The sequence below is a fragment of the Seriola dumerili genome, unplaced genomic scaffold (genome assembly GCF_002260705.1).
Source record: "Seriola dumerili isolate Sdu_G_001 unplaced genomic scaffold, Sdu_1.0 BDQW01000068.1, whole genome shotgun sequence".
Lineage (NCBI taxonomy): Eukaryota > Metazoa > Chordata > Actinopteri > Carangiformes > Carangidae > Seriola > Seriola dumerili.
The window spans coordinates 6,702,853-6,727,105 of record NW_019174323.1 but is presented as its reverse complement, the minus strand read 5'-3'; the positions used below and the strand labels follow the sequence as shown (position 1 = coordinate 6,727,105).

Sequence of the window (24,253 nt, the reverse complement as noted above, 5' to 3'; positions counted from 1 at the left end):
TACATTGTTGAAATGTTTTCCCCTAAGTCATTCTCACTGTATGTTATAGCTGTTTGACTGACGGCTTAGAACAAATAGCCTGTCTGGGGCTTTTTGGCCTCTTAGTTCGAATTGAGGGAAATCTTAATGCTACAGAATACAGTGTTATTTTAGACTGTGCCTACAACTTTGTGGCAATGGTTTGGGGAAGGCCTTTTCCTCTTTCAGCTTGATAATGCCCTGATAACAATGCCCTGTGCACAAATAAAGTTCGGTGTGAACTCGACCGGCCCTGCGCTGAGCCCTGACCTCAACCCCAATCCGACACCTTTGGGATGAACTGGAACACCGACTGCGAGCCAGACCTCATCACCCAACACCGGTCACTGACCTCACTAATGCTCTTGTGGTTGAATGGAATCAAATCCCTGCAGCCAGGTTCCAACCTATTGTGCAAAGCCTTCCCAGAAAAAAGTGGAGGGGGGTTATAGGAGCAGATTAATGCCCACAGTTTCGTAATGGGATGTTCAACAATCGCATATGGGAGTAATTTTTGGCTCTAATTTTGGTAATGTGGTGTATGTGCCCTCCAATTTCCCAACTGTGGCACTCCTGTGTTTTTTGCATAATAAAAATCACAGGGAAGTGTTATATAGCCAGCATTGAGTTTTTTGATTTAAGACAAAGTTGGCTTCAAGTCTACCTGATCAACAGGAAAATTCCTGCTTTGCGTTCGCTGCAGTTTTACATCATCACAGTTCAGCGTGGTCCCAGATGCTGCTTGAACAAACAAAGTGTGGCAGTATCAACATCACAGTCATGGAAGTTCCAAACTCTACTGTAATCCAGCTTTATCTATTTATGTTTGGTTCTCTTCCTTTCTCTCCTGCGTCAGCTTCCGCTCATAATTACACGGGGCTTAGTAATGTTTTGAAAAGTCTTTGATCTGTCTCTTAAGCGCACGCTGATTATGCAGTAAAAAGATATGCACGGTCGTAGTTTACTTTAGATCGTGTTGGTGAGGTCATTTGACAGTGTGGGTTTTTATTTTTTTAATTTTCTGTCTGTCTCTGTGCTGCAGTGCGCGAGCGAGCGAGCTTGGGTGTGATGAAGAGGGTATATATAGCCGAGTGATTGACTGTACAGGTCAGTGTTGAGGGATAACAGCAGTACAGTGCATTAGTCCGACACCAAACGCAGCAAATCCTTTGTCAGTTAATGGTAGCTTAGTGCTGTAAGATGGACTGGCACTGGAAATCGCAGGATTTTTAAAGGATTGTCTTTCTAGTAATTGTTGCTCAGTCATCATGGCCCACTGCTCTGTTGCCAAGCACCATTTTGAAGATTTTGCCCTGAATTATCACGTAGTATTGCAGTAATGGCTAAATAACAGCGGGTACATATTATTTGTCGAGAATGCAGAATGAAATTTCCTAATTGCAATCAGAGGAGAGGGTAATTTGTTTTACCCGGTCACATTTTAATCCTAGTTACAATCCCTTAATACCATTGTGATTCTATAGCAACCTGTTGAAACACTATAAATTTGTTCAATATATTCTGCATCATTGCGAGAAATGACTATTAACATAAAGTCAGCGTTTGTATTGATGTCAGACGTCTGATGCTGTCACTGGGATCAATCCAGATTTGCTGTTAATCCACAGCACTCAGAATATCCTTATATGTTAAGTTTCTACCATATGCACCACATTTATTGAAAAGCCATGTGTGCGTTTTATACTTTCATTGCCACCAGTTGTGCACTTGAAGCTCACATAAAATAGAATGTGTCTGTGAGGGAGAAAGTGCATGGACTTAAAACAGACTAACAGCCTTTCATTCAGCCTCCCAACACTTTGAATATGTGCTGTACATGTCATGAGTAATTTTTTTCCACCCCTACTGTGTGTAATACTTGGAATTGCTTTCATGAAAAAACACAGTATACTATATGTCAGTCTAAAGATGTTTTCATGGAGAGCATCTTTATCATTGAATTGTAGCCTACGGACAGTGGAGCCTTATTATTTTTTACTCAATTGGTCCCCACTGAATTGTACTAGTTTTCTTTGTTAGTGCCTTACCCGCCGTACTTAGTTTGCTTCGTGTGCTACACCTGCACCCAGGTGGGTTCTTGAGAGCTTGATGAATTCACAGGAAGCCTGTAATCCATACATCAGTGGACCTATCGGCTAGATGTAGATCAGACCTCAGGAAAGGATGTATGCTGCAGAGGCTGCCTGCTCTAATCAGAATGCATCAGATCACTCTTTCCTTTCCTTTGCTCTTTGTCTTTCTGCACAACATTATATCTCTCTTCTTTCTGATCCTCATTTTTCTTCTCATTCACTTCCCCTTTTTGTTGCTTTCTTTCTCTTTGTGACTTTCTGTCTTCTCCCCCTCTCTCTTTGCCTTCCAGACACTGTGGTTTCAAAGCTGATGGGTAACTAGAGAACTCCCCTGCTGCTCTCAGATTCCTCCTAGTCATCCCTAGCAAAGAAAAAAACACACACACACATGCACACATGCACACACATGCACACTCACGTGCACACACACATACCCAACTGCACGAGGAAAGGATGGAAAAGAGGAGGAAAAGACTAGAATAAACAGGTGCAAGGTGAAAGAATGCCGAGTTTCACTGTGCTTGGATGGAGCAGAACTGAATGTGAGCAAAATAGAGAGAGATACAAATGAATAGGGAAGATGAAGCCATGGAGAAGGGGTGTGTGGGGGGGGTGGGAGAAATGGCATGGTTGGTAAGATGTATTATTTGGGCAGCTCAGCTAAATCTCATGAAGGCCATATAGTGAAGGTAGAGGCTTTAGAAAGCCAATTTGCAGTGAACAAAAACCCTATAATTCTATGAATTCCTATTTTTAACTGTTTTGTAAAGACCTTCCTCGCTGTGCAGGACTCTCCAGACATAATGAGCAGGTCAAGTTCCATTTAGTCTTTAGTTGTACATAAAATCAAGAATACATTTGAGGCTTTTAGCTAGCAATCTCTCCCTGAAAGATTCGTTGGGTAACAGTTTGGGTACCTGTTTAAAGTGATGGTTTGCAGGACAGTCCCCACCCTCCCACAACAACTCAACAAAAACGATGACATTTGTGTTCATACTCATTTTTCTCAACACGGCAGAGAGCACAGAGTTAATGGTCTGAATTCACATTAAGCCCACCAGCTTGCATGACCGCTCCCCCTGCCCTCTGACCCCTGCCTGCAGAGATCAATAATCTGTATAACAGAAATTGTCACAATGTTCTTTGCGAGATCCTCAAGCCACAAGTAATTAGTGCTTCAGCGGGTAGCGGATGCACAGAAACTTGTTTGAAAACACTTTCATAAATTGTCATTCATGGAACAAAAATGCAAAATGTTTGTTCAAACGTAAAAATATGTTGCTTTATTTTCTTTTATGTAACTGGAAATTGAATATCTGGTTGTCTCAGGCTCTGGGAAATTGTGTCGGGCATTTCTCTCTCTATTAATTGAAGAAACAATAAATAGATGAATTTTTAATGGAAAGAATTGTTCATTTCAGCCCTGAAAGTCATGAAACATATAGATACATAGACTCCACTTTTTCTCTGTACCACAGTCAACTCCCGTCCTCTGTTCTTCTGCCTCTGGGCCTGTTGGAACCCCAGCTGACTGGGCCCCTACTGCAGAGCAATGGGGAACACACGCTTTACACACACATACACCAGCGCACACTGGTGACAACACCCAGGTGGGATCAGGTGCAAAGCGTCTTCTTCTGTGAGCAACCGACTCACAACACTTTCTCCTCTTCAAAAAGAGAAAAAAACAGACGCATGAGATTCACCTCAGCTGCGTGGCGTTGTTGCGTCGCTCCCAGGGTAAAAAAAAAAAAAAAAATCTGACTCTTAATGAATAATCCTATTAGCACATGAAAGGTAACATCTGGCTTGTTCCAAAAGCAGTCATTCTTTTATAGGAGAGTAATTTGTTTTCTGGATGAATGAGTACCCCTCCCAGCGAGAGAGGCCACGGGGAGGCAAGTGCACACTTTACCACTCGTTTGGAAACCCTGCGCTCTCCCTCGCTCCTTCCCACCCTCGCAGCGTCTGCCACATTTCGCCTGGTTTGTCGAGGCAGGTGTCATGCAAAGCAAATAAAAAAAATGTTTAAAAAAAAAGTTCCCCAAAAGGCAATTTGTGCAGGGCACCTCTATAACATATCTCCCTGCCAGTACTCTCTGTTGTGTGCCTGCCATCTTTGTGCGTAAAGCTTTGTTGTTGCTTTGTTCTACCTTCCTTTCCATCCTCACCTCTCAGCAGTGGCGTGCACGCACTTCTTTCTTGTGTGTGCTTATCTGGCAAAAGAGTCAAGGCTTCCTCTGCCTTCTCTCTGGAGAATTACTGGGTAAAGTCCAGACTGGTACCAGTGAATCCTAAAAATACAGATTAGCTTTGAAGTGTTGGGCCATCACACCCATCGCTCCTGGACCTGCTGTGCCCAGTTCTCACAGAGGCGGCATGAAGGTTGAAGGGCGACAGGCATCTTGAGCAGCGTCCTACTTTCCTCCCCACCCAATTATTTTATACAATTGTATTTACATTATTTAACTAAGGCCGTGACTGCAGGTTTGTACTTTTCATGTCACTCTTGAGTGTCAGCACATTAAACCCTTCAATTGTAAGAATAAAAGGAAAATTCAATATCCTCTCCTGTCTTACTCTCTCTATTATTTCTCGCAGACAATCTCTTTTCCCCTTGCTCTATATCTCTTCCTCTGTCTGTATCTATCTTCATCTGTTTCCATCAGTCCTCTCCTCAGTGTCTGCAGAAAGTGAAATGGAGCAGAGGGGAGATTGTATCAGAGCGTTGATATGCGATAGGGTTGAAGGGGGGAGACAGAGAGTGATGGCAGGGGGTTTGTGGGGGATGAGTGGGAGTGACGTGCGTTTTGTGTGGCAACTGAAGGACAGTCGAGATGTGAGGGTCCTGTGCAACTCATTCTCTCTCTCTCTCTCTTCCACACACGCACACGCACACACGCACACACAGTCTGTAAGAAGATGGTGAGTTCACCCAGTCCATTAATCTACATTAGTCTTTAGTTAAGGTCCTTCATCAGATGCAGCCAGCTGTCTGATGCCCAGCTCTCATTACATATTCCTCAGTGCTGCAAGCTACCTGCCTCCATATATGGGACAACAGCTTCATGCAACAATTCTCCACAATTCTTTTGGTTCAGGTATCAGTGTGTTTTTTTTTATGTAACGCTCACTCAGCTGCAAAACTGAGAGGAAATGCAGCATCATGCAAGCCCTCGTACGCAAGCACAGTTTTAGCAATGTATGCCGAGCCAGTCTGGTTAAATTCGACTCAAAATCCTCTCCAACGTAGAAAACTGACCTGCCAGATGTAACAAATGTCAGCCAGCAGGGGTAGTGACTTTTTTTTTCTCCATCATATTTACCTGTGATATGAACATTTTCCACATTTTAAAGTTTTCTGAACTGACTGAATCGTCTCTTAAACTCAAACATCAGCACATTCCACAACCACTGCCTGAAATCTCTCTTAACCACTTCACCCCGGCAGGGGAAACTAAGCATAAAATCAATCTGAGATTTACCTCCTTTCATCTGCCACACGTATTTGATATTTGATCAGCCGACTAAAAGGGAAAATCTTCAGTGAAAACATTCCCTGTGGCTTATCCCAGGCTCAGTCCCACAGAGCGAGCAGATCCCTCGGATTTCCCCCAACAGAGGTTATTTGAACAGACTTTCCCTCTTGCAGTTGCAGACTGAGAGGTGAAATAGAGGAGAGAACAAGAGCAGAGAGGAGCGACTCACCTCAGACTGTGAATTACTGACGTAAAGGATGCGATAGCCTAGATCCCTGGTTGTGCCCATGCATGCCCGTTTCCTTAGCGGATTAGAGGCGAGCTGGAAGAGGAGGCTATGCCATGGCAGAAGTTAAGAGGGCAGGCAGGCAGTGGCACGCAGGCAAAGCAGGAGCAGCGGTAGTTGGAGTAGTTGTTGCACATCTGCGTCCTCTGATCCAGTGGCGTGAGGTTCCTCTAAGCCCCAGTCAGAGTCAACACTCCCCCTCTCTTTTTCCTCCTCTCCACCCGCTCTCCTCCGTTCCCCTTTCTCCGCACGGCGTCGGCAGGGGCTCTCACTCACTCACTCACTCACTCACTCACTCACACACACACACACACATGCATACACACGCACACACTCTCTCACGCGCAGGCACGCACGCACACACACACACACACATACACACACACACACTCTGTGGCTGAACTCCGGACGCCTCAGCGACAGAGCCCACGCAGGCAGAATATCCCCATCGTGCCGCCGTGGTTCTCCTCTCTGGCTTTCTCCTCTTTTCTGCGTGTGTGCATCTGAGTGTGTGTGTGCAGAGAGGGAGAGAGGGAGAGAGAGAGAGAGAGAGAGAGTGAGACGGACAGACAGAGAGAGAGAGAGAAAAGAGAGAGATTAAGCGAGAGGGGGAGGGAGCATGGGAGAGAGAGAGAGAGAGAGAGAGAGTGAGAGAGAGCAGAGGGAGGCGGGAAGGTTGCAGTGGAGAAAGTACAGTTCTAGTTTTGGCTACATCTGGCAGGTTCATGCATCATCTCTTTATCTCATCTTCAGTTTTGTCAGTGACCTCACATCCTTGGAGACCATATGCACATCAAACCTTGCGTTACTCACTTCATTTGCCAGGAGCAGAAGAATTAAATCCAAAAATGTACACTGTGCACTTTCTCCTCACGGCTCCTGCAGCTGCGGTGTGCAAGAGAGACGGCAATGGATGTGTTCAGGAGACTCGCCAGCCCGCACGCACGCACACCTGTGTCTGTAATTCTCTCTAGTGCATGTGTGCGTTGCTCGGCGTCTCCATAGAGTGCAGCTCGTCGTGCATTATCAAACTTGAGAGTTTCATTACAAGTCCATTCACCTTCTGTCGTCTCAATTTCCCTGAGTCCTCACAGCTCTTTTCTTTGTGCGGGGAAGAAGATTCCATCTGCTTGCTTGCCCCCACCACCCACACCCCCTCTCTCTAGTAGCTTGTTTGCCTGATCTCCTCTCAGTTTTTCATCCATCTGTCACCGGCTAGTTAGTAGTTAACACTGTTTGTGCAGCAGAAGACCTGTTTTTCATCTGGGAACCTGCGTTTTCCTCTAAGACTTAATTGGATTTGTGATGTAGCATTGTGGTGTTTAATGAAGAAATTAAGGAGGGAGTAAAAAGAAAAAGCACAGTTGCTGAAACCTTGATCATGTAAAAGTGAAGCAGTCTATGCCTGGTTGGATGTTTTCGCAACCATGTCTCGCCCTCATTCTCTCACAGGGAAACCCCTAGTTCTGCTTTAAGCCTCAGGTACCATGGTAATGAGCTGCAGCTCTCCAGACAGCAGCTGCTGCCACTGTGTGTGTGTTTTTGTATTTAAGTGTGTGTGTGTGTGTGTGTGTGTGTGTGTGTGTGTGTGTGTGTGTGTGTGTGTGTGTGTGTGTGGGCGTGTATGTGAATGTGTGTGTGTGTGTGTGTGTGTGTGTGTGTGTGTGCGCGTGTGTGTAATGTGAACTTTTTCATGCACCTTTATATTTACCAGTGAATCAGCAGACATGCAGTTCACATACAGTAAAGACCGGCAGCATCGTTTATCATTCAGAAACCCGTGAAGTCAATATGTAATTTTGTTATTGAGGATTCTTGTAAACCAGAATTCAATAACTTAGAGTTGAGGGGGGGTTTAACTGGCAATAAAATACATTCATCAAATTTAAGCTCTTGTAAAGATTTTAGTTCTGTCTGAGAAAAAAAATAGATTCATCTTTATTTAGTAAAAGCAAGTTTACATTTAATAAGCTGTGTTCTTCCAGATACTTCTCATGATTATATCATGTTTATGACACTTTATTATTTACTTGTTTCTCCTTCGGTTTATTTCCCTGTAGATACATTTTATACATTTTATTTTCATTATTGGATAATTACTTCTTATTGGATTTTGTCATTGGAATCTAGTCTCAACAGTAAATGCTGGTTTTCTTGTTATTAATATTGAAATTTAGCAATTTCCAGCAAGTAGCCTTAATTAAACAAAAGTCATGTTGATTATCTTAAATCACTGAACCCTAAATATGAAATTAAAAACTTTCCAGCAAAACATGAAGGTATGATAAACCTGTAACATGTCTTCAGACATCTATATATGAAACTATTCTATAAACTATATCATATTCAGATCAATTGATAATGGGGATTCCTAATGTGTTGGACCGCTATCTTTATAATTCTAGTGATGATTCAGTGAAGACAGATTCTACAAATAGTGTATATCATACTAAGTTATATTTATACTATAAAATCATCTGTCACTGACACAATTGATGAAATGGTGTAATGTAATGTAAAAATAACAATCAAGGTATTTCAGAACTGGTAACTCATCCAATTTATTGAAGGTCTGACGTGCTGTAGCTATATGTGCATATGCGGAATATATAATAATACAGAATCTATAATGTCAAATTAAAAAGCAAAGGTTGTTTTCCCTCATAATGCCAGACACAATGTGGTTGAAATGATGCTTCAACAGCTCTGTGACCGCTACGTCCACAATTCAGTAGTGGCCAGCAGGACAGCTGTTCCAGCTGTGGAAGAAAGCGCCATAAGATTTTTGGAGAATGAAGTGGGTGATGTGATTGAGTTACAGCCAACACTCAGATTCACTTCACTCTTAAATCCATTAAACCTACATCCCTTGTTTATCACTCAGCAGCTCAGCTCAGTCACTGCAGCACAGCTCTCTCTCTTTATGACACATGAATAACAGAAAGTTTTCTTATTCTTTGTTCATCCCCTCCCCCTTATCTGGCCTCTCTACAACGTGACATAAAATACCTGCTGCTCCCTTACTGACTGACTGACTGACTGACTGACTGACTGCTCACAACACAGCTTTATGAGAGTGGCTCCTTGTTTTTGTTGTGACAGTAATACATCTGTAACACAGCCTTGTTGTTGCTATGCCAGGCGATGACATGCTGCAGCTTTTGACACGGGAGAAAGCTGAATAATGTTTGTAAGGATTTGACCTTGGAGCGTCTTGGTGCTTGACAATTGTTTTAGATTTGAACCCAGGGTTAATGGCATTTATTTAACAGATAAATGGTGATGTGTACTGTATGTGTGGGTGAAATAGGCTTTGCCATTTTCGTTTATTGGGATCTGCTCAGCGATCTGCTTGTGTAAGCAAACAGTTTCTCAGATGGATAAACCGGTGGGAGTGGACAAGTCACTGGAGTGACTCTCCTCTCCTATTGATTTCATTACCTTGAAGCCAAGCTCTCTGAGGACTCCTATTTGATGTCCTTGTCCTGTGCATGTACCGTATACACAGTGCTGCCGCAAAGGAAGATCCAGACCCAGTTTGTTCTCAGTTTTTGCCGCCGGGCGTGTTGGGATTGTAACTAGATTTATGGATTGTGTGGTTTGTGATTTGAGTACGGAGTTTCTACTGTTTATGACCACACTGTCATTATCTTCATTAGGTACAATTCTGTTTACCTGTTTTATGTGCATTTTCCATTTGTGCTTTATAAAATCCTTAAATGCTGTCACTATCAAATAAATGCAAAATATCCTAAAACATAAACAAATAACCAAACAAACCGTAAACATTTGCTAAACATTTGCCCTTGGTTTAGGCGGAAAAGTAGACATATCAAAAAAGAGACCTTGGTATTGAAGTACTAAATAAAAACACTGCACAGTAGAGACAAATTAACTCATTAAAACAAACAAAACAAACAAACAAACAAAAAAAACCCCACAAATTTCATCTCAGATGGGAAACATTAATGAAATGTAGCAATGTATTAGAATTACAGGTGGTGGATTGGCTATGTCACGTCCTCTCAAACATATTCTCATTATTTATTTATTATTTCGGTGCACATACCTCCTGTGATTTGAGCGCAGAGTTGCTGCTGATTTGACAGGACAGGAGTCTTCCTCTCATCGTCACCCTTCTCTTTCTCAGCTCATACTACTGCCACTTTAGTCTAAAAGTTCCCCGGTTTTCTCATTGGTCTTGTCTTGTGGTGAGACTTCCCAACAAATAAAAAAGAAAAAAAAAAATGGTACAACTTCTTCTGCCCCAAATCAACAAATGAGTCTAAACAGTTTTAAATTGCTGAATCCCATATTAGCTATAATGAAACTTTCATTTTAGTAGCCTCACTGTCACCACTCAGCTTCATATCCAATCTGTCCTCTGAGATCCTGAGTGCATTCATCCACACAGAGTACTTAGAGTGCTGACTGTCATATCTGTATGGAGGCGAATTATTAGACCTAGAAGAGAGCTGTCAATTTATTGTAGCTTAGATCTGTCGGCGATCGCAAAAGAGAAAGGGAAAGTTTTGTGTGTGTGTGTGCGTGTGTGTATATATATTTCAGCTGACAGGCTGACATGATGTGTCTGCTGTGCAGCAGCACTGCCCCAGCAAGTCTTAAGAGTGAGAAGCAAAGCTGAAAATGTGCCAAGCAGATACGTCAGCGAGAGTCTGTCCCCATCTGCTGCAGTCTTTTGGTCTTTTCATCAAACGTGCGCACAAAGCTAACTCTGAGTCTGTCTGAAAAGAAAAAAAAGAAAAGAAAAAAAGGCATCTGGAGTATGAAGCGGGTTAAAACAAAGTAGCTCGCATGAAGTAACAAACAGGCTCATCTTTTAAGTCATATGAGGGTGGGTTGATAGAAATATAACATCAGGGTACCCGTAGTTTATTTTGAGATAATCATCTTATTGTTAACTTTACTCGTTTTTCCAGAAATGTCAAAAAGTGTCCTGTGCGTCAGACCCAGTGACCGCCAAGAGCTAATATCAAAGTGTGGACCATCTCAAAACACGATATTTTAAAGCTGGGTTTGACCTTTAGTAGCAAACAGTCCGTGCTGTCTGGACAGCGTGTTATGGTTTCAATACATGACAACATATTTTTGACTCAAACAGTCTCTAGTCCATCCACGCAACCCCACACTCTGACCGGACAATAATCAGCAACATCTATTTAATTCCCAGCGAATGATGTCGGCTTGGCTTTGGACACATGGAGCTTTGTTGTGAAAGAAAGTGGTCTTGGCTCAATGGAGTTTCCTGTATAAATTCAGGTGTCTGTTGAAGGAAGTGTAATGCTTTGATGTATTAGAGTGTGAAAGTGCTTCCTCGAGCTTGTCTAAGTTGGATGCTGTCTGAATGAATGGCATAACGGGTCACTTTCATGGCTGGCTGCCCTGGTTTTTCTGTGGTTATTATTTATCATTATGTATTCTGAAGTGTTTACCTGGACATCACAGTGCATTACGCCATTACGCCGCTGAAGAAGAAAAAGAAGTGTTTGAGCCGGCATCTAACAGGTCCTCCGCTCGTGTCCGTTGGCTGACCTGCCTGCGTGCCACCTTGTTGGCCTGATGTTGCAGCCAAGTGGGCTCGCTGTTGAATCCTGCAGCAGTGGCCAAGTACCTTGCATGTGTCAGCTCTGCCTCCCTTTGACAGGCCAGCGTGAGAAGTGCTTTAGTGCTGCTGCCTCTCCAGCCTCTCTGTTCTCCTGTCTGCACTGTTTTTTTGTGTGTGTGTGATAGTGGTGTGTAGAGAAAAGAGAGGAGATGGACAGATGCATTTACCCCTCTGGTCTGCAATAAGACACGATACACTATACAGGGATTCTAGAGCAACTGCATTAAGTTGAACAACATTGTATTTAACTGTCTTAAAATAAAGAGTCATTATTCTAACTGACAGTTCTAAGATGGTAATAAATATTATATATATATATATTTATATATAGACTTATTTAAAAAAAATTCTATGACATATTAAGGTTTTGGTTTAGAGATAAATTTGACTAATCATAACATATATTATTAAGTGGCAAATAAGTAATTATATGAGTGAGTTCTTTTTGAGAAAGTAATATATAAAAGAACAAGTCTATGTTTATGTATTTATCAATAAACACAGCAGCAGAAGAGACTCGTCCTTGGACGTTTTAAAGGGTTGATGCACAGTTAGTTTATGCATTTTTTTTTTCTTTCAGGGACTGTTGATGCCGTTTCACCTTTTCATTCGAGTTCTCTTCGGAAAATCACCTCAGTGGCAATTTTTTAAGTCTCAGCTCCAACACCGTTCCATGCTTTCTCTGAGCGATGACGCAAATTGAAGAGAATACAAATTGAGATTTTATTGTTTGCTGATGGTCACCTCTGCCAGTAAAAACCCGCTGTCCTTTACTCTATGCTTCTCTCTTCCTTTTTTTTTTTTTTTTTTTTTTTTCTTCTTTACAACCACAGCCTCATTGATTTAGCAGTGCCCATCACTTGTGTTTGCATAGGAGGAGAGGCTTCATCTCTCTCAGATTAAATGGTGTAGTGCCAGTGTGAGGTTTTCTGTGTGCTTGTGTAATTTTTGTAGTAATGAGCCAGCAAATTCATATTGCATCAGGCCTGAAGCTAATAGAAAGAAAGAGGGAGTCATTTTGGTCCCTGTTGGTCATCATACATCCCCCTTCCTTGTCTTTTCTCGCTGCTCCTGTGTCAGTTTTCTCTCCTTCAGAGACGGGTTGAGTCTCAGTCAGTGTCTCTCCAGAGACCGGCATGCCATTTCCCCACCGGCTTAATTAAAGGCTTAAAACAATGCTGTGTTTATGGGGCAACCCTTCACTACTAGAGCAAACATCAATTTTTACTTCTCCGCTGTCAGCCGCTAAAGTGAGATGAATTATCAAAGAGATGCGGGCTTGAGAGCGGTGTATGATGGATCTGGCCCTACCCTCTAATCACCACTTTTTCATTTCCACTAAGATTCTGCCTCATTTGCTCTCAAGTATGAGATAGATATGGAGGCAGGGTTTCGGAACTCTGCAGCTTCTGGACACTGTGATAGATATCAATTGTGAAGTTTCCGTTTTTTGTTGTATTAGCTTGAGAAATTGTTTCAGGAGATAAATACTTGACATTAATGACAGCACAGCTGGTGGCGATTTAATGATTGACTTCTTTAAGTGTTTTCAGCATGTTTATCTTGTCCTTCAGGTGCTTTATCATCTCCAGTGGAAGCTCAGTCACTGAGCTCATAATTGTGGTTTTTTTATTCATTGCTCATGACCTTTTATTGGAGGCCATGAGCTTTGTCTCAAATGTTTTTTTATTCCTAATTTTTTCTTCTCTTCCCTTCAAGACAAGCGCTCAATAGGGTGCCTTGTTGTACTAAGAAAATTGCTATTTTGGACACTGACTAATCCTGATTATTTTGCATCGTCACTGACAAATGTGGTGTTTTATAGCTATAATTTATATGTCTGTCATCTCGTGAGCAAAGGGGCCTTGGGTTATTTGATTTTCAGCCATTTGTACTTTGGACACTGCAGTGTTGTGCAGCCATGAATTTGCTTTGGTGCCACTGAGGCTTTTAAAATACAACTGATTTAATTTAGGTAACAACATCACTTCTGCTCCACAGATAGTAAGGATCTTAAGAAAAACAGTTGTTTCCATTTTTATCCATTCAGAAATTTAGTCTCTAGCACATTAAAGCCTCACAGAGCCGTTAAGATGGTTGTCAGTCTTGTTGGTTTCTGTTTGTTTAATGGGTATAATGTGACTCAGTCTTCCCTAATGCCAGGAATTTCATCACTGATGTAGGAACCCCTTATATTGTTAGTGTTTAGCTTTAGTAGTCTTTTCATATTAGTGATTTAATTTTAATAAATTCAGCCTTCAAGCTGGAAAACAAACAAAGTGACAACAGGCAAGAGGCATCACACAGTCAAACTCAAAGTAACCTTGTACATTCAAAGCAATAAAAGGAGTCATATTAGGATTTCTTGACTTTCCCTTTTCTGTTTCTTGTGTCTTTTATTTGTGTCTTTGTTTTGGTTTGTTTTGTAGTTGTTTTTTTCAGGCAGAGAGCTGAAGTACTATTTTCTGTCTCTCCCTCTTCTGCTACAGCTCCTCAGTATGACATATACAGTGGGGTAGTCTCAGACTTTTAGGCCCCACTGTACCTCCGTCACTCACACTAAACCCTTCAATTTTAGCCTGCTTTATTTGATTTCCATCCATCCTTTGTCTTTCCTTAAAAAAATAAAAAATAAAATAAGAGTTGTCATGGCAACAGTACCAGGGGTTCATCCCAGTAATAAAAGTGGAGAGCCCTGAGAGGACAGGCTGGCCTTTTTGAGTTCTTCTGGTTCACTCCATACACTGCCGGTCATTGCGCTAGACCTGTGGAGTCAGCTGTATGACAGCGAAGGCTATCACACCGTTGCTGCTTTGCACCCATTAAATTAGAGCCAGAGACCTCTGATGAAGACACCTGAACCTTTCCATTTGCAGTCGTGTCCCACATTTCTATTTCTCCCATTAGGGCGGGATGTGTTCTTGATTGTTGTACAGTGAAAGGTCTGAATCCCTCCCCTGAGGGAGATTCTCTGTCTGTACCCCCACCCCCACCTCACCTGTATTCAACTTCCCGTCAGTATGTGCCAGCTGATCTTACTGCCTCTACCAGCAATTACATTTGTTTGGAAGCTTAAGATTCTTCCATGACCAACACATTACAGAAATAAAATCAATAGTAACTTTGGCGTACATTTTCCTGTGCTGTTGGCAGTCTTGATTGAACATTGGGAGTAAGCTTCAGGGGCTTATACTACTGTACGCAGCTCTGGAGCCTTATGGCAAGTCCCACACTGAGGCTTACAGCATGTAAAGTTTGCTCTGACGGCTCTTTATCTTGGGGATTCATTCACAGCTGAAGAGACAGAAAGAATGAATGAGCGCGGTATCCCCTCCAGCTGATCGAGATTCTCTAGTCTTAGTGGTGAGGGGAATCGCTGCAACAGGTTAGACTAAAGACTTCTGCCTTGCTTTGAAGACCTTTCTCCTTTTTAATAATGAAGTGACTGCACAATGTCAAGAGGGTTGCAACAGCCACTTCCTGCCCCTCACTCCAGTTACACTCCTGGAGCTGGGATTTTTAAGGATCGGCTCAGCATCCTCAAAAAAAATCTCCAAATAATGCTGCCTTTTTCATTGCACCACGACTAAAACCCTCTAAACTACCTTCAGTTCAGTTCCAGAGGTTATCTATGTCCTTGTGCATCCTTTTTTTCTTCAGTTAGGTCATTAAGAAGGCACAGGAGTGAGAGAGAACCATCTCTCTACGCACTTTACAAACTTTATACCCACTAGCTTCTTCGCCACTTTCTAATCTCTGCCTAAATTTGTTCTCCATCTTTAATGCTGAAGAACTGAGGCGTACATGCCCTCACAGATGAAAGAGTCCTGCCCTCCGCGCTTTAGAAAAACATTTCCATATTAATATAACATGAGTCATACTGGTTTCTGTGAAGCATTACGGAGAGGGAAGTGAAGCAGTCGTCGGCTCCACGTGGCGAAAAGAAAAAGTGAAGGAAACATGAATAATAGATGTTTGCATTAGTGATTGTTTTGGTGCCTTTTGCCTGATTAAGCTATAGTTCGTGTTGATGTCAGAAGTGTTGTTGTCGCACGTACAATAATAATAATTAACTGGTCTAAAAAACAATAAAGCGATAACCACAAGCTCAGAGTAAAAAAAAAAAGAAGAATTGGAGAGAGGGGTCAGGTCAGGTCAGGTGAGGTGTGTGTGTGTGTGTGTGTGTGTGTGTGTGTGTGTGTGTGTGTGTGTGTGTGTGTGTGTGTAGAGTATCATTTCTGCTCTGCTGTGTTTCGGTGGGTCAGGCCTAATTACAGCTCAAGGAGAGGTTCTCCAGAAACAGAATGCCTTGTGAGGATTAACCACCATGAAGCAGCTGAGTTATGTTCGTCGCATGAGGGCTGCACTAAGTCCTCACTTCTCCAAGGTAGTCCCACATTAATGTGTGTGTTCAGGTGATTAGTTAAGGACCGATACCTTTTTTTATCCAGATCTCAGTGTAGCTCAACATACAGGTCCACCTAGCTCAAAGTCTTTCTATCTTAGAGGCGACATGAATTTCACGTCTTAATATTGTGTTTTAAAGGTAATTTGTGCGTTTTTCTTTTTTGCGTAAAACAGATGCTTTCAGTCACAGATTGAAATATATGAGTTAAAAATATGTTTTCAAAGAGCTTTTAAATTGGAAATTCTTCTCTTGGCCATTTTTTCTTCCCATTTTCTGATGGGTCTTTGCTTTTGTTAGCTCCTCTAGTGGAGGATGTATGTTGTGAGCTGCGGTAAAGGTCAGCCTCAATCCAGCAATATGATGCTGACTCCAGTGGTTTTTAGGTTTTGAAGATAGACAGACACCTGCGTCTTAACGCTTATCAGACCTAAGACTTATTAATCTGGATGTGCTCTCATGCATTCAGCGACAAAGCGGTTAATTGCCTCCTCTTATCTTTGGTGCATTTTCTTTGATCAACTAGTTGAGGTAAAACTGTGTGGGAGCAGCTACGAAATAAATAATAATAATAATAATAATAGCGATACACTGTATGCTCGTATTCTTCAAAAGTATTTATGCAAACTCCGTAACTTAAGATTTATTTTTAATTAACCTTGCATCTTTTGTTTTGCTTAATGAAAACACTTACAACATCATCTCTTTGCCATCTGAGTCTTTGTACTTGTCTTTTGTTCTTTCTTTTTGCAGCAGATGATCATGATTCACTTGCTAAATTAATCTGCTCTTGTAAATTTCACTACAATCTCTATTCAGTACAAAGTATTCTGTCACAGTAATGGTCAACAAGGACCCGTCCAAAAATGCTAAATATGCACTTCCCAATTCTTTTCTCCAGCATTATCTCGGCCTTTGTCCACACACATCACTGGCGTAACAACCGGACTGGCAGCGGCAGCCTCTCTCCACCCAGCCCGCCACACATTTGCCTTCCCTTATCTGCCTTCCGCAGCTCATGTACAGAGTGCTAACCAGAGCCAGGAGAGCGGACTGTGAAGTAAAGACAGCACTTTAGGGACCTCACAGGCATTATAATCAGTGGAGACAAAGAGCTGGGGAGTGGAGGGCAGTAGGTTAATGAGATCAGTCACTGAGTGAGGGTGCCTACCTTTTTCAAACCTGGGAGGCCATGCCTGCTTTTAGTACTCAGACCCAATCAGCTCGGCCAGTCAGTATCCATCAGAATCACAGGCACAGAGTCCTTCTATCCTCAGCCTTCCATTTGAACTTGATTGTGTATTGAATGCACTTCTTTCTCTTCTCCAGGGGAGCTTTGTGGCCAGCATGACTGCCACACTGAGGCAGATGGACGACTATCATTACGCTCATCTGATCAGCACCTTTGGCAAGATAAGGAGTGATGTGGTGGTGAGTACACCTTATCAGTGTGTCCGTGTCTACCAGATGAAACACTTTAGCTACATTGTCATGTAATAACTTAAAAAAAAAAAAAAAGGCCCATAGTTCAGTATTATTTTGCTCTGTCTTTTCTAGAAATCAGAAGTTAGATTAGATCTGTTAGAAAAATGTTTTTCCCCCACATTGAAGTATGAAATTGAATTTCTGATGGTCCTTGGTCTTGGGCTGCTATATGTACAGCATGCTATTGATGATAGTTACTCCGAAGGGAAGCAGATCACTCATTGCAGCCAACAAGTTGTGGAGGAGGGATAAATCTCATTGATGTTATGGATTTCAGCTCTGAATAATTCCTCCCTCAAAGCGGTATTTCTCTAGTATCTGCTGCCAGATTAGCATTAAATTACTCTGCTCTGACAAGTGGGGAAATCCCACTGTTAGCTTTTTCCCCAACAAGTGATTTTGAGCCTTATAGGAAGGACAAGAATCTAATTTATACTACAGGTGAAGCAGGATGAAATTCAAGTAGGCAGAGCTTTTATTGTTACTTGCAGCACACTCTGCTTTTATGTGATAGTCAATAAATAAATATATGAGTGCCCTGGGAGAATTTATAGAATTAGTAAGATTACTTCTTATTTGTACTTGTTTGATTGAGCTTGTGTAAGCTGACATTCTGAGACAGTGTTTATTTACCCACATGTTTTCATTCAGGAATTAATGATATTTCCTCAGGTGACTATAAAAAGAAATCAACATGAATTGCACTCTGCTCTTGGTGGTTGTACACAGGCCTTGTTTAAAGCTGCCTGTCTACTTCCCATATTGGGATAAAACAATCACTGTGATGAAGCGAAGCGGGATTTTTCCACAGATTTATTGTCCCTGAAGCTGGCGTGGGCCACATCACACTTTTCAGAACTGGTTGCAGCACAAAAGGCTTTGTTGTCTTTGCAGTTTGTTTTTTTTTTTTTTTTTCTAAACAGGCCACAGCAAAACACAGAGATTCATCCAGCAGTGAACGTCGACAGCCAGAAATAGATTTACATTATTTATGATTTTAGGCATTAGGTGGTACTGTTATCAATTGAAAACTAGTGTGGGTGTGACAGTTGAAGAAGATCACATTTCTAAATGGAACCATTGAAGCAATCAAGAGCTGTGAAGGTTAAACAAAATTGCATTAAGAAAAGATAAAAGCAAAATGTACTTTTATGTCCCTTGAATATATATTTTTTTATATCTTTAATTTCATATTAGAAAGAAAGTTGATGATTTTGTAAGCCTGAAGTTAAGGAAGGAGAATTTGAAGTGGTTGCTGCAGAGAAGGTAGCTGAGTATCTATTAGTAGTAGAACTGAAACTAGTTATCAAGTTGTCATGTTCTGCTTTAATAGCTCTAATTATATGCCCCGTTAATGTTATCTAAATATCACATGAAGTAGTGTTCCTGTGAGAAGTTGTAATCTCATTGTACTACTGCACACGAGCAGTTACGAACATTCTGGATTATTTCTCTCAAGGGCCACTTTCAAAAAGGAAATACCGGAGTCACCTTGACCTTAAAAACTCATCTAAAAGCTGTTTCTGCCTGAAAGTCACAAATTCAAACTGTTCTTTTCAAATTGCTCTTATCTTGGTGTTAGGAAGAATAACAGTTTTCATTTTGAAAACTTTATCTCTCTTGCAGGATTTCCTAATGGAAACATTTATCATGTTTAAAGATCTCATTGGGAAAAACGTCTACCCCTCCGACTGGGTCATAATGAACATGATGCAAAATAAGTAAGTACAACCCCACTGGACACACATGCACATGCACAATCACACACATAAACTCCCTGCGCTGTTGTTGCTAAGGAACAGCAGTCAGAAGTGGGTAAGGATATTTTCTAATGTTTTTCTCTCCATGCAAATATCGGCACAAGGCCTCAGCGGTGTAGCAATCAGATGAGCAGTCAGCGCAGACGCAAACAATCACATGAATTATAGATGCTCGGCTGTATGCTGCCTGCTAATCTCCAAACTTAGTCTCAGCATCTCTTTACTTTGTTGCTTGTTGTGCTGCCGTGGCCTTCTGTTTTATTAATGTGAACCTTGCCTGATTCCATTTTTGTTGAAAATATAAAAAGAGATGAAATGTGCTTTGCAGTTTAGGAGTTTAGTAAAGAGCTGTGTTTTTGTGCACTCTTCAGAAGAAGTTTGAGCAAAAGTATTTAAAGGCTTTTTTTGTGATTTTTTTTTTTTTTTTTCTCCTTTCATTTGTGCCTTTTCAGAGGAGCCATGCACCAGAAAGTGTTGTAGTACTCTATTATGCATTGGCAAGGCAACAGCTGTCAGATGAAAACCTTAAGTCAGTTTTTTGACAACCAAGAGAGAAAATTCCTTCTTCCCCATGAGCACACTGCACAGATTTGGCATTGCCCTCTTATAACATTGATGCACTGTTTAAAAGAAAAATGAAAGAATCAGAAAATATCCACAGATTTTAGTTTTTATTCCACTCACTTCAAAACCTAGTGCCTACATTACCCACAATGCAACATGGCTACCAACAGTTCAGTTACAGATTCTGTAGGGGTGGGGCGTTTAGACTCTGGTGCATGCCGGTTTAATAACTCTGACAAGCATACGCTCCTGTTAGCATTGTTAGCACAGTTGGGCGTCTTGCTCGAAGGCTAATTCATTTGCCGGCTAATTAGCTAGTTAACAGGCTAAGCTAACAGGCCAGGTATGGTGAGTGCAGACAATGATTCCTGCTAATTAGTGCTAACATATAAATTAAAATAATACTAGAATTTCACTCAAGATAACCCTCAAAATACAGGAGCACAGACTTCCACATGTTCTGTTATTCAGTAAAACGCCCCGGAGGATGCCGCCTGATCCTCAAGCTGCCAGCTTCAAGCAGGGAGAAGCAGGCTTCAGAGGTCTGCTAAACTGACTTCTTTCTAACCCCTGGATGTTTTTCAACCTGACACTGTCTCAAATGACATCACTTCAGGAAATTTATCAGATTTTGTGCAGCTCCCTCTGGAGCCACAAAAGGGCTTTATACAACTTCTATCACATGTGTAGCAGTATTTCCCAAGACTTGTAAACAGACTTTGATGTGTAAAATCAACTTTAATGGAAGATGCATCAGACTAAAAACAATGAAGAACACCGGAGTTGAAATAACAAGGCTTTTAACATAACAGCAGAGTACCTGGAGCTGTATCTATTCAAGCGCAGCTTCAAAGTGGCCATTTACGGCATGTGCAGAGCTTAGAAAGGCAGCCAGTAGTTGACTCTAAGCAGTCTGACTCCCTGCCCACTCTCTCCGAAACCACTCCAACATCATCACCAGCCAGGATATTTGACTAGAGATTGCATTGCTGCTCGGTTTTGGTTGTATTGCTCTGATCAGTCCATTCGATTGCTACAAGCCAGATTTTATTTTGGAATTCACTCCTAAAAAACTCCGTCAGCAGCATGGGTCATAATGCAGAAGACATCAGTGTAGCCGGCTGATGATGCTCCCCTGTGCCCTGCAGGTGTGCAAATCACATCTGTTCTGCTGCACAATGGGCTGCAGTGTCAGGGAACAAAAACATACAGTCTTGACCCTCCTAAGCCACACACACATACACACACACACACACATAAACAACACAGGCCCCTATGTGCATGAACTGGACTAACAAGCTCGTTCAAACACTCCACACCCACTGTGATCCTGTACTCTCTGGAGCAGCTTTAGGGATGTGATGAGCGTCACTGAGCTCTCAGCAGTCCATTCTCACATCATGCTTTGTAGCGTATGAAATGTTTTGTTTTTGACTCGCAGACTCGAGGCCAATGTGTCATCCCCCATGCCTCAGCAAAATCTTCCCCAATTGAACCTTTTGTCTACTTGCACTTGTTTATGACAACCGAGAGATTAATTCTGCATTCTAGTCCATGCATTCAGCCACTTGCTGGAGTTAAATCATTATTCGACTCAATGAAAAATAAGCCTGTCAAAGTCTGACTCATCTCACAGTCTTTATACTTGAACCTGTTTGAATACTGCAGGTGTCAGCTTCGCAGCAAATTAGCGAAACTCTTCCATTTGTTGCTATCCGTCAAAGTGTGTTTGATCGGTTGTTTCCTCCTCGCCACAGTGAGAACCCAAGGTGACACATTCATTCATCCCATGAGAGAGCTATAAATGTGTTGTATTAACAATCTAAGAGCACAGGCTGTGTGCTGTGTGTGTGCATCATGCTCTTTTGCTGCACACTCTTGGGTTGCCATAGCTTTGGAGACTGATTGAATTCACAGCGGCCTCACATTTTTGAGGCTGTAGCATTAAAGTAGGACCACCACTTCATCCTGAATTCTATTTATATGTTTAAAGCTGTGTTAATTTCTGTTTTTGGTTGCCTGTGGGCAGAAGCGCTCAAAAGGAATTGATGAATACAGACATATTATTGCCTCACAAAATTGGTTCGTGTGGTTATTATTGGATGTTGCCTATTTCCACATCCAGTAGGTATGGAGCAACATTAGCATGTAACACAAGTCAAACATATTATCCTTTTAGCTTAGTTTTGGTCTCTACCAAGTTCAGAGAAAAATATCTGGCTCTTAACCTTCAGATGTTCAACTGTATTCACCAGCCAGCTGCCTTTTAGTGCTCTGCACAACAGTAAAGTACTGTGGGTTTAGAGAGAGAGGCGGGACTAAACCATATAGTCACAGTGCTATAAATCCAAAACAATGAGTTGAAAAGAGGCTAAAAATCTGTGTAGACCAATCGAAGCGACATACTCATTTGATCCAATGTTAATATAAACATTTTGGTTAGTAGAGCTTTATAATAATTGCTTGTACCTGCTTTATCAAGTGCTTTAAAGTGGTTTTTTGTAAGTTTTCTCTGCCACCGAACACGGTTTCTTGCTGGGAGCAGGTGGTGGTGATTTTTACTTCACAAAAGCTTCGGCCATTGTTGTGTTCACAAGACAAGAGGTTATAATACGGCCTCTTCACGGCGTTGCGTCTTCAGGGCAGATTGGAGGCTACAGTGAGCTGCTGTCGGAAAGGGCCGGGGCTCGCTGGCTAGTGTGTTAACTTCAGTAGAAGAAAAGACATGATAGAGTCAAGAGTTAACATTCGCGTTGCTTTCCACCGCTGGAGACACCTCTTGGCGAGTAAAGGAAAGAAGTTTTCTTGCTGAACTCGCAACTTTTCTTCTAGACTGGTAAGTAAACAGCTGTTAATGCTAACGCTAGCATTGTAGCAATAGCAAAACATACTAATAGCTCCTTTAAAACATGCTTTTTTCTTTTTTTTTTTTTTTTTGCTTTAGTAATGTCAAAACACATTTTCAAAATACATTTGGAAGCCTCATGAAGCGTATTTGAAAGCAATTCAGTCACTTCTTCTCAGTGTCTTGTTTCTGGGCAATCCACACATGCCACATTCAGCCTACAGATTGCCACCCACGGCACCGGCAGACAGTTCTTTCATGTCCACACATTATGATAGCACCACTAATGAGATGGGCATCAGCAGTAGCAGCGGTCGTTTCCTCCCACTCCTTCTCCACCCAGCTCCTCTTACTTCCTCCAGGTTGTAAACTGATTTATGGGCTCTAATTGCCCTGGGGACAGCAGCATCAGGCTGGTTAGCCACCGACTGCCATTTCCCCCATGCCAACTGGCCACGGCTTAATAGTGACAGCTAATCGGCAGTGGAGATGGACTGACACTTCTTCTCCAAAATGACAGGGAACAAGTTCAAGCTCGCCAAGGTCATGGTTGGCAGAGAACTTGATTATATGGCTTCTGACACAGATTTCTTGATCTTCATCTGGTGCACGCAACACAGAATTGGATAATATTGTCTTAGCACAGACATTTTGAGGCTTATGTGTATCATGCCTTGAGGATCCTGACCTTGAGCTCCCACACTGTGTTACCACTCTTTGGCTTGTCTGGTCTCATCCAGAAGACCTAGATCTTGTTTTCATTTTTAAGCATTTCAGCATCCTTGTCGCAGTTCTCGCAGGCTCACAGTAAAGGTTTGAATTGAACGCACCTTGTAAAAATGGGGCACCTAATGTAAGTATCAAACAATTTGAGCTTCTTTTTGAAATTGGCAATGTTGCAAAAGCTTCAGGAATGCAGATATGACATTCAATATGAATTCATTCTTGCCTTTTTAGAGGTACAAGTGCCCTGTGGGTAAACCGTCATTTTTGTTAAAGAGCGCCAACTGAATTAGCTCAAGTTGGCATTTGCTTAAATGCTGTAGTCACTGTCTGTTTCCTCTCAGGGATGAAAAACCTTGCGTCACATTTTTACAAGACAACAGCTGCTGGCTGCTTTGTACAGTCACCTAAATGTGCTCCCTTACAGATTTGCATAGTAAACTTTTCAAGAGCTCACCGCTGTTCAACCTTATAGCTCGAGATGTGCTGAATCGCTTCATACTAAGTGCAGCTATCATCATCAATCTGAGCAATGTTCATTGGCAACGTTTTTTTTTTTTGTTTTTTTTTTTGTTTTTCTTCTTCTCCCATTCGTAAGGCAAAGCAAAGATTGAATAAAAATTATGTTCGATGATCAACTGTAATTAGTGATATTAAACAAACTGATAGTGTTTTTTCTCCCTGTCTGAACTACAATTACTGCAGTGACAAAAAGACAGTTAACAGATCAAGTAAAATATTGTTTAATAAGCACTGATAAATTAATGCAGTCCTCCCTCTTATAAGCATAGCATATAGAGATGAAGTCAGTATTATTATCGTCTTTTTTTTAATATGCAATAGAATACAGTACGTACTGGGACACATGATCAAACTTTTAATGTATAAGATTTGAGTTAACATCAGACAGCCTTCTTAAACTCAGTCCATTTCCCCAAATACCAGCCAAAGTTTCTTGCAGAGCTGTTA

The 24,253-nt window shown here is 41.7% G+C and overlaps 2 protein-coding genes across 2 annotated transcripts in view; one reads left to right on the top strand and one right to left on the bottom strand.

The window, feature by feature from the left end:
- fam196a (family with sequence similarity 196 member A) overlaps nt 1–5,900 on the bottom strand; it is a 28,219-nt gene extending 22,319 nt beyond the window's left edge. Inside the window, exon 1 of the mRNA XM_022742744.1 lies at nt 5,820–5,900. The gene's annotated coding sequence lies outside the window, so the exon portion shown is untranslated. The remainder of the gene's footprint in view (nt 1–5,819) is intronic.
- dock1 (dedicator of cytokinesis 1) overlaps nt 1–24,253 on the top strand; it is a 176,730-nt gene that overhangs the window by 99,557 nt on the left and 52,920 nt on the right. Inside the window, exons 28-29 of the mRNA XM_022742743.1 lie at nt 17,237–17,338; nt 19,019–19,113. Of these exons, the coding sequence (XP_022598464.1) occupies nt 17,237–17,338; nt 19,019–19,113 (197 nt within the window). The remainder of the gene's footprint in view (nt 1–17,236; nt 17,339–19,018; nt 19,114–24,253) is intronic.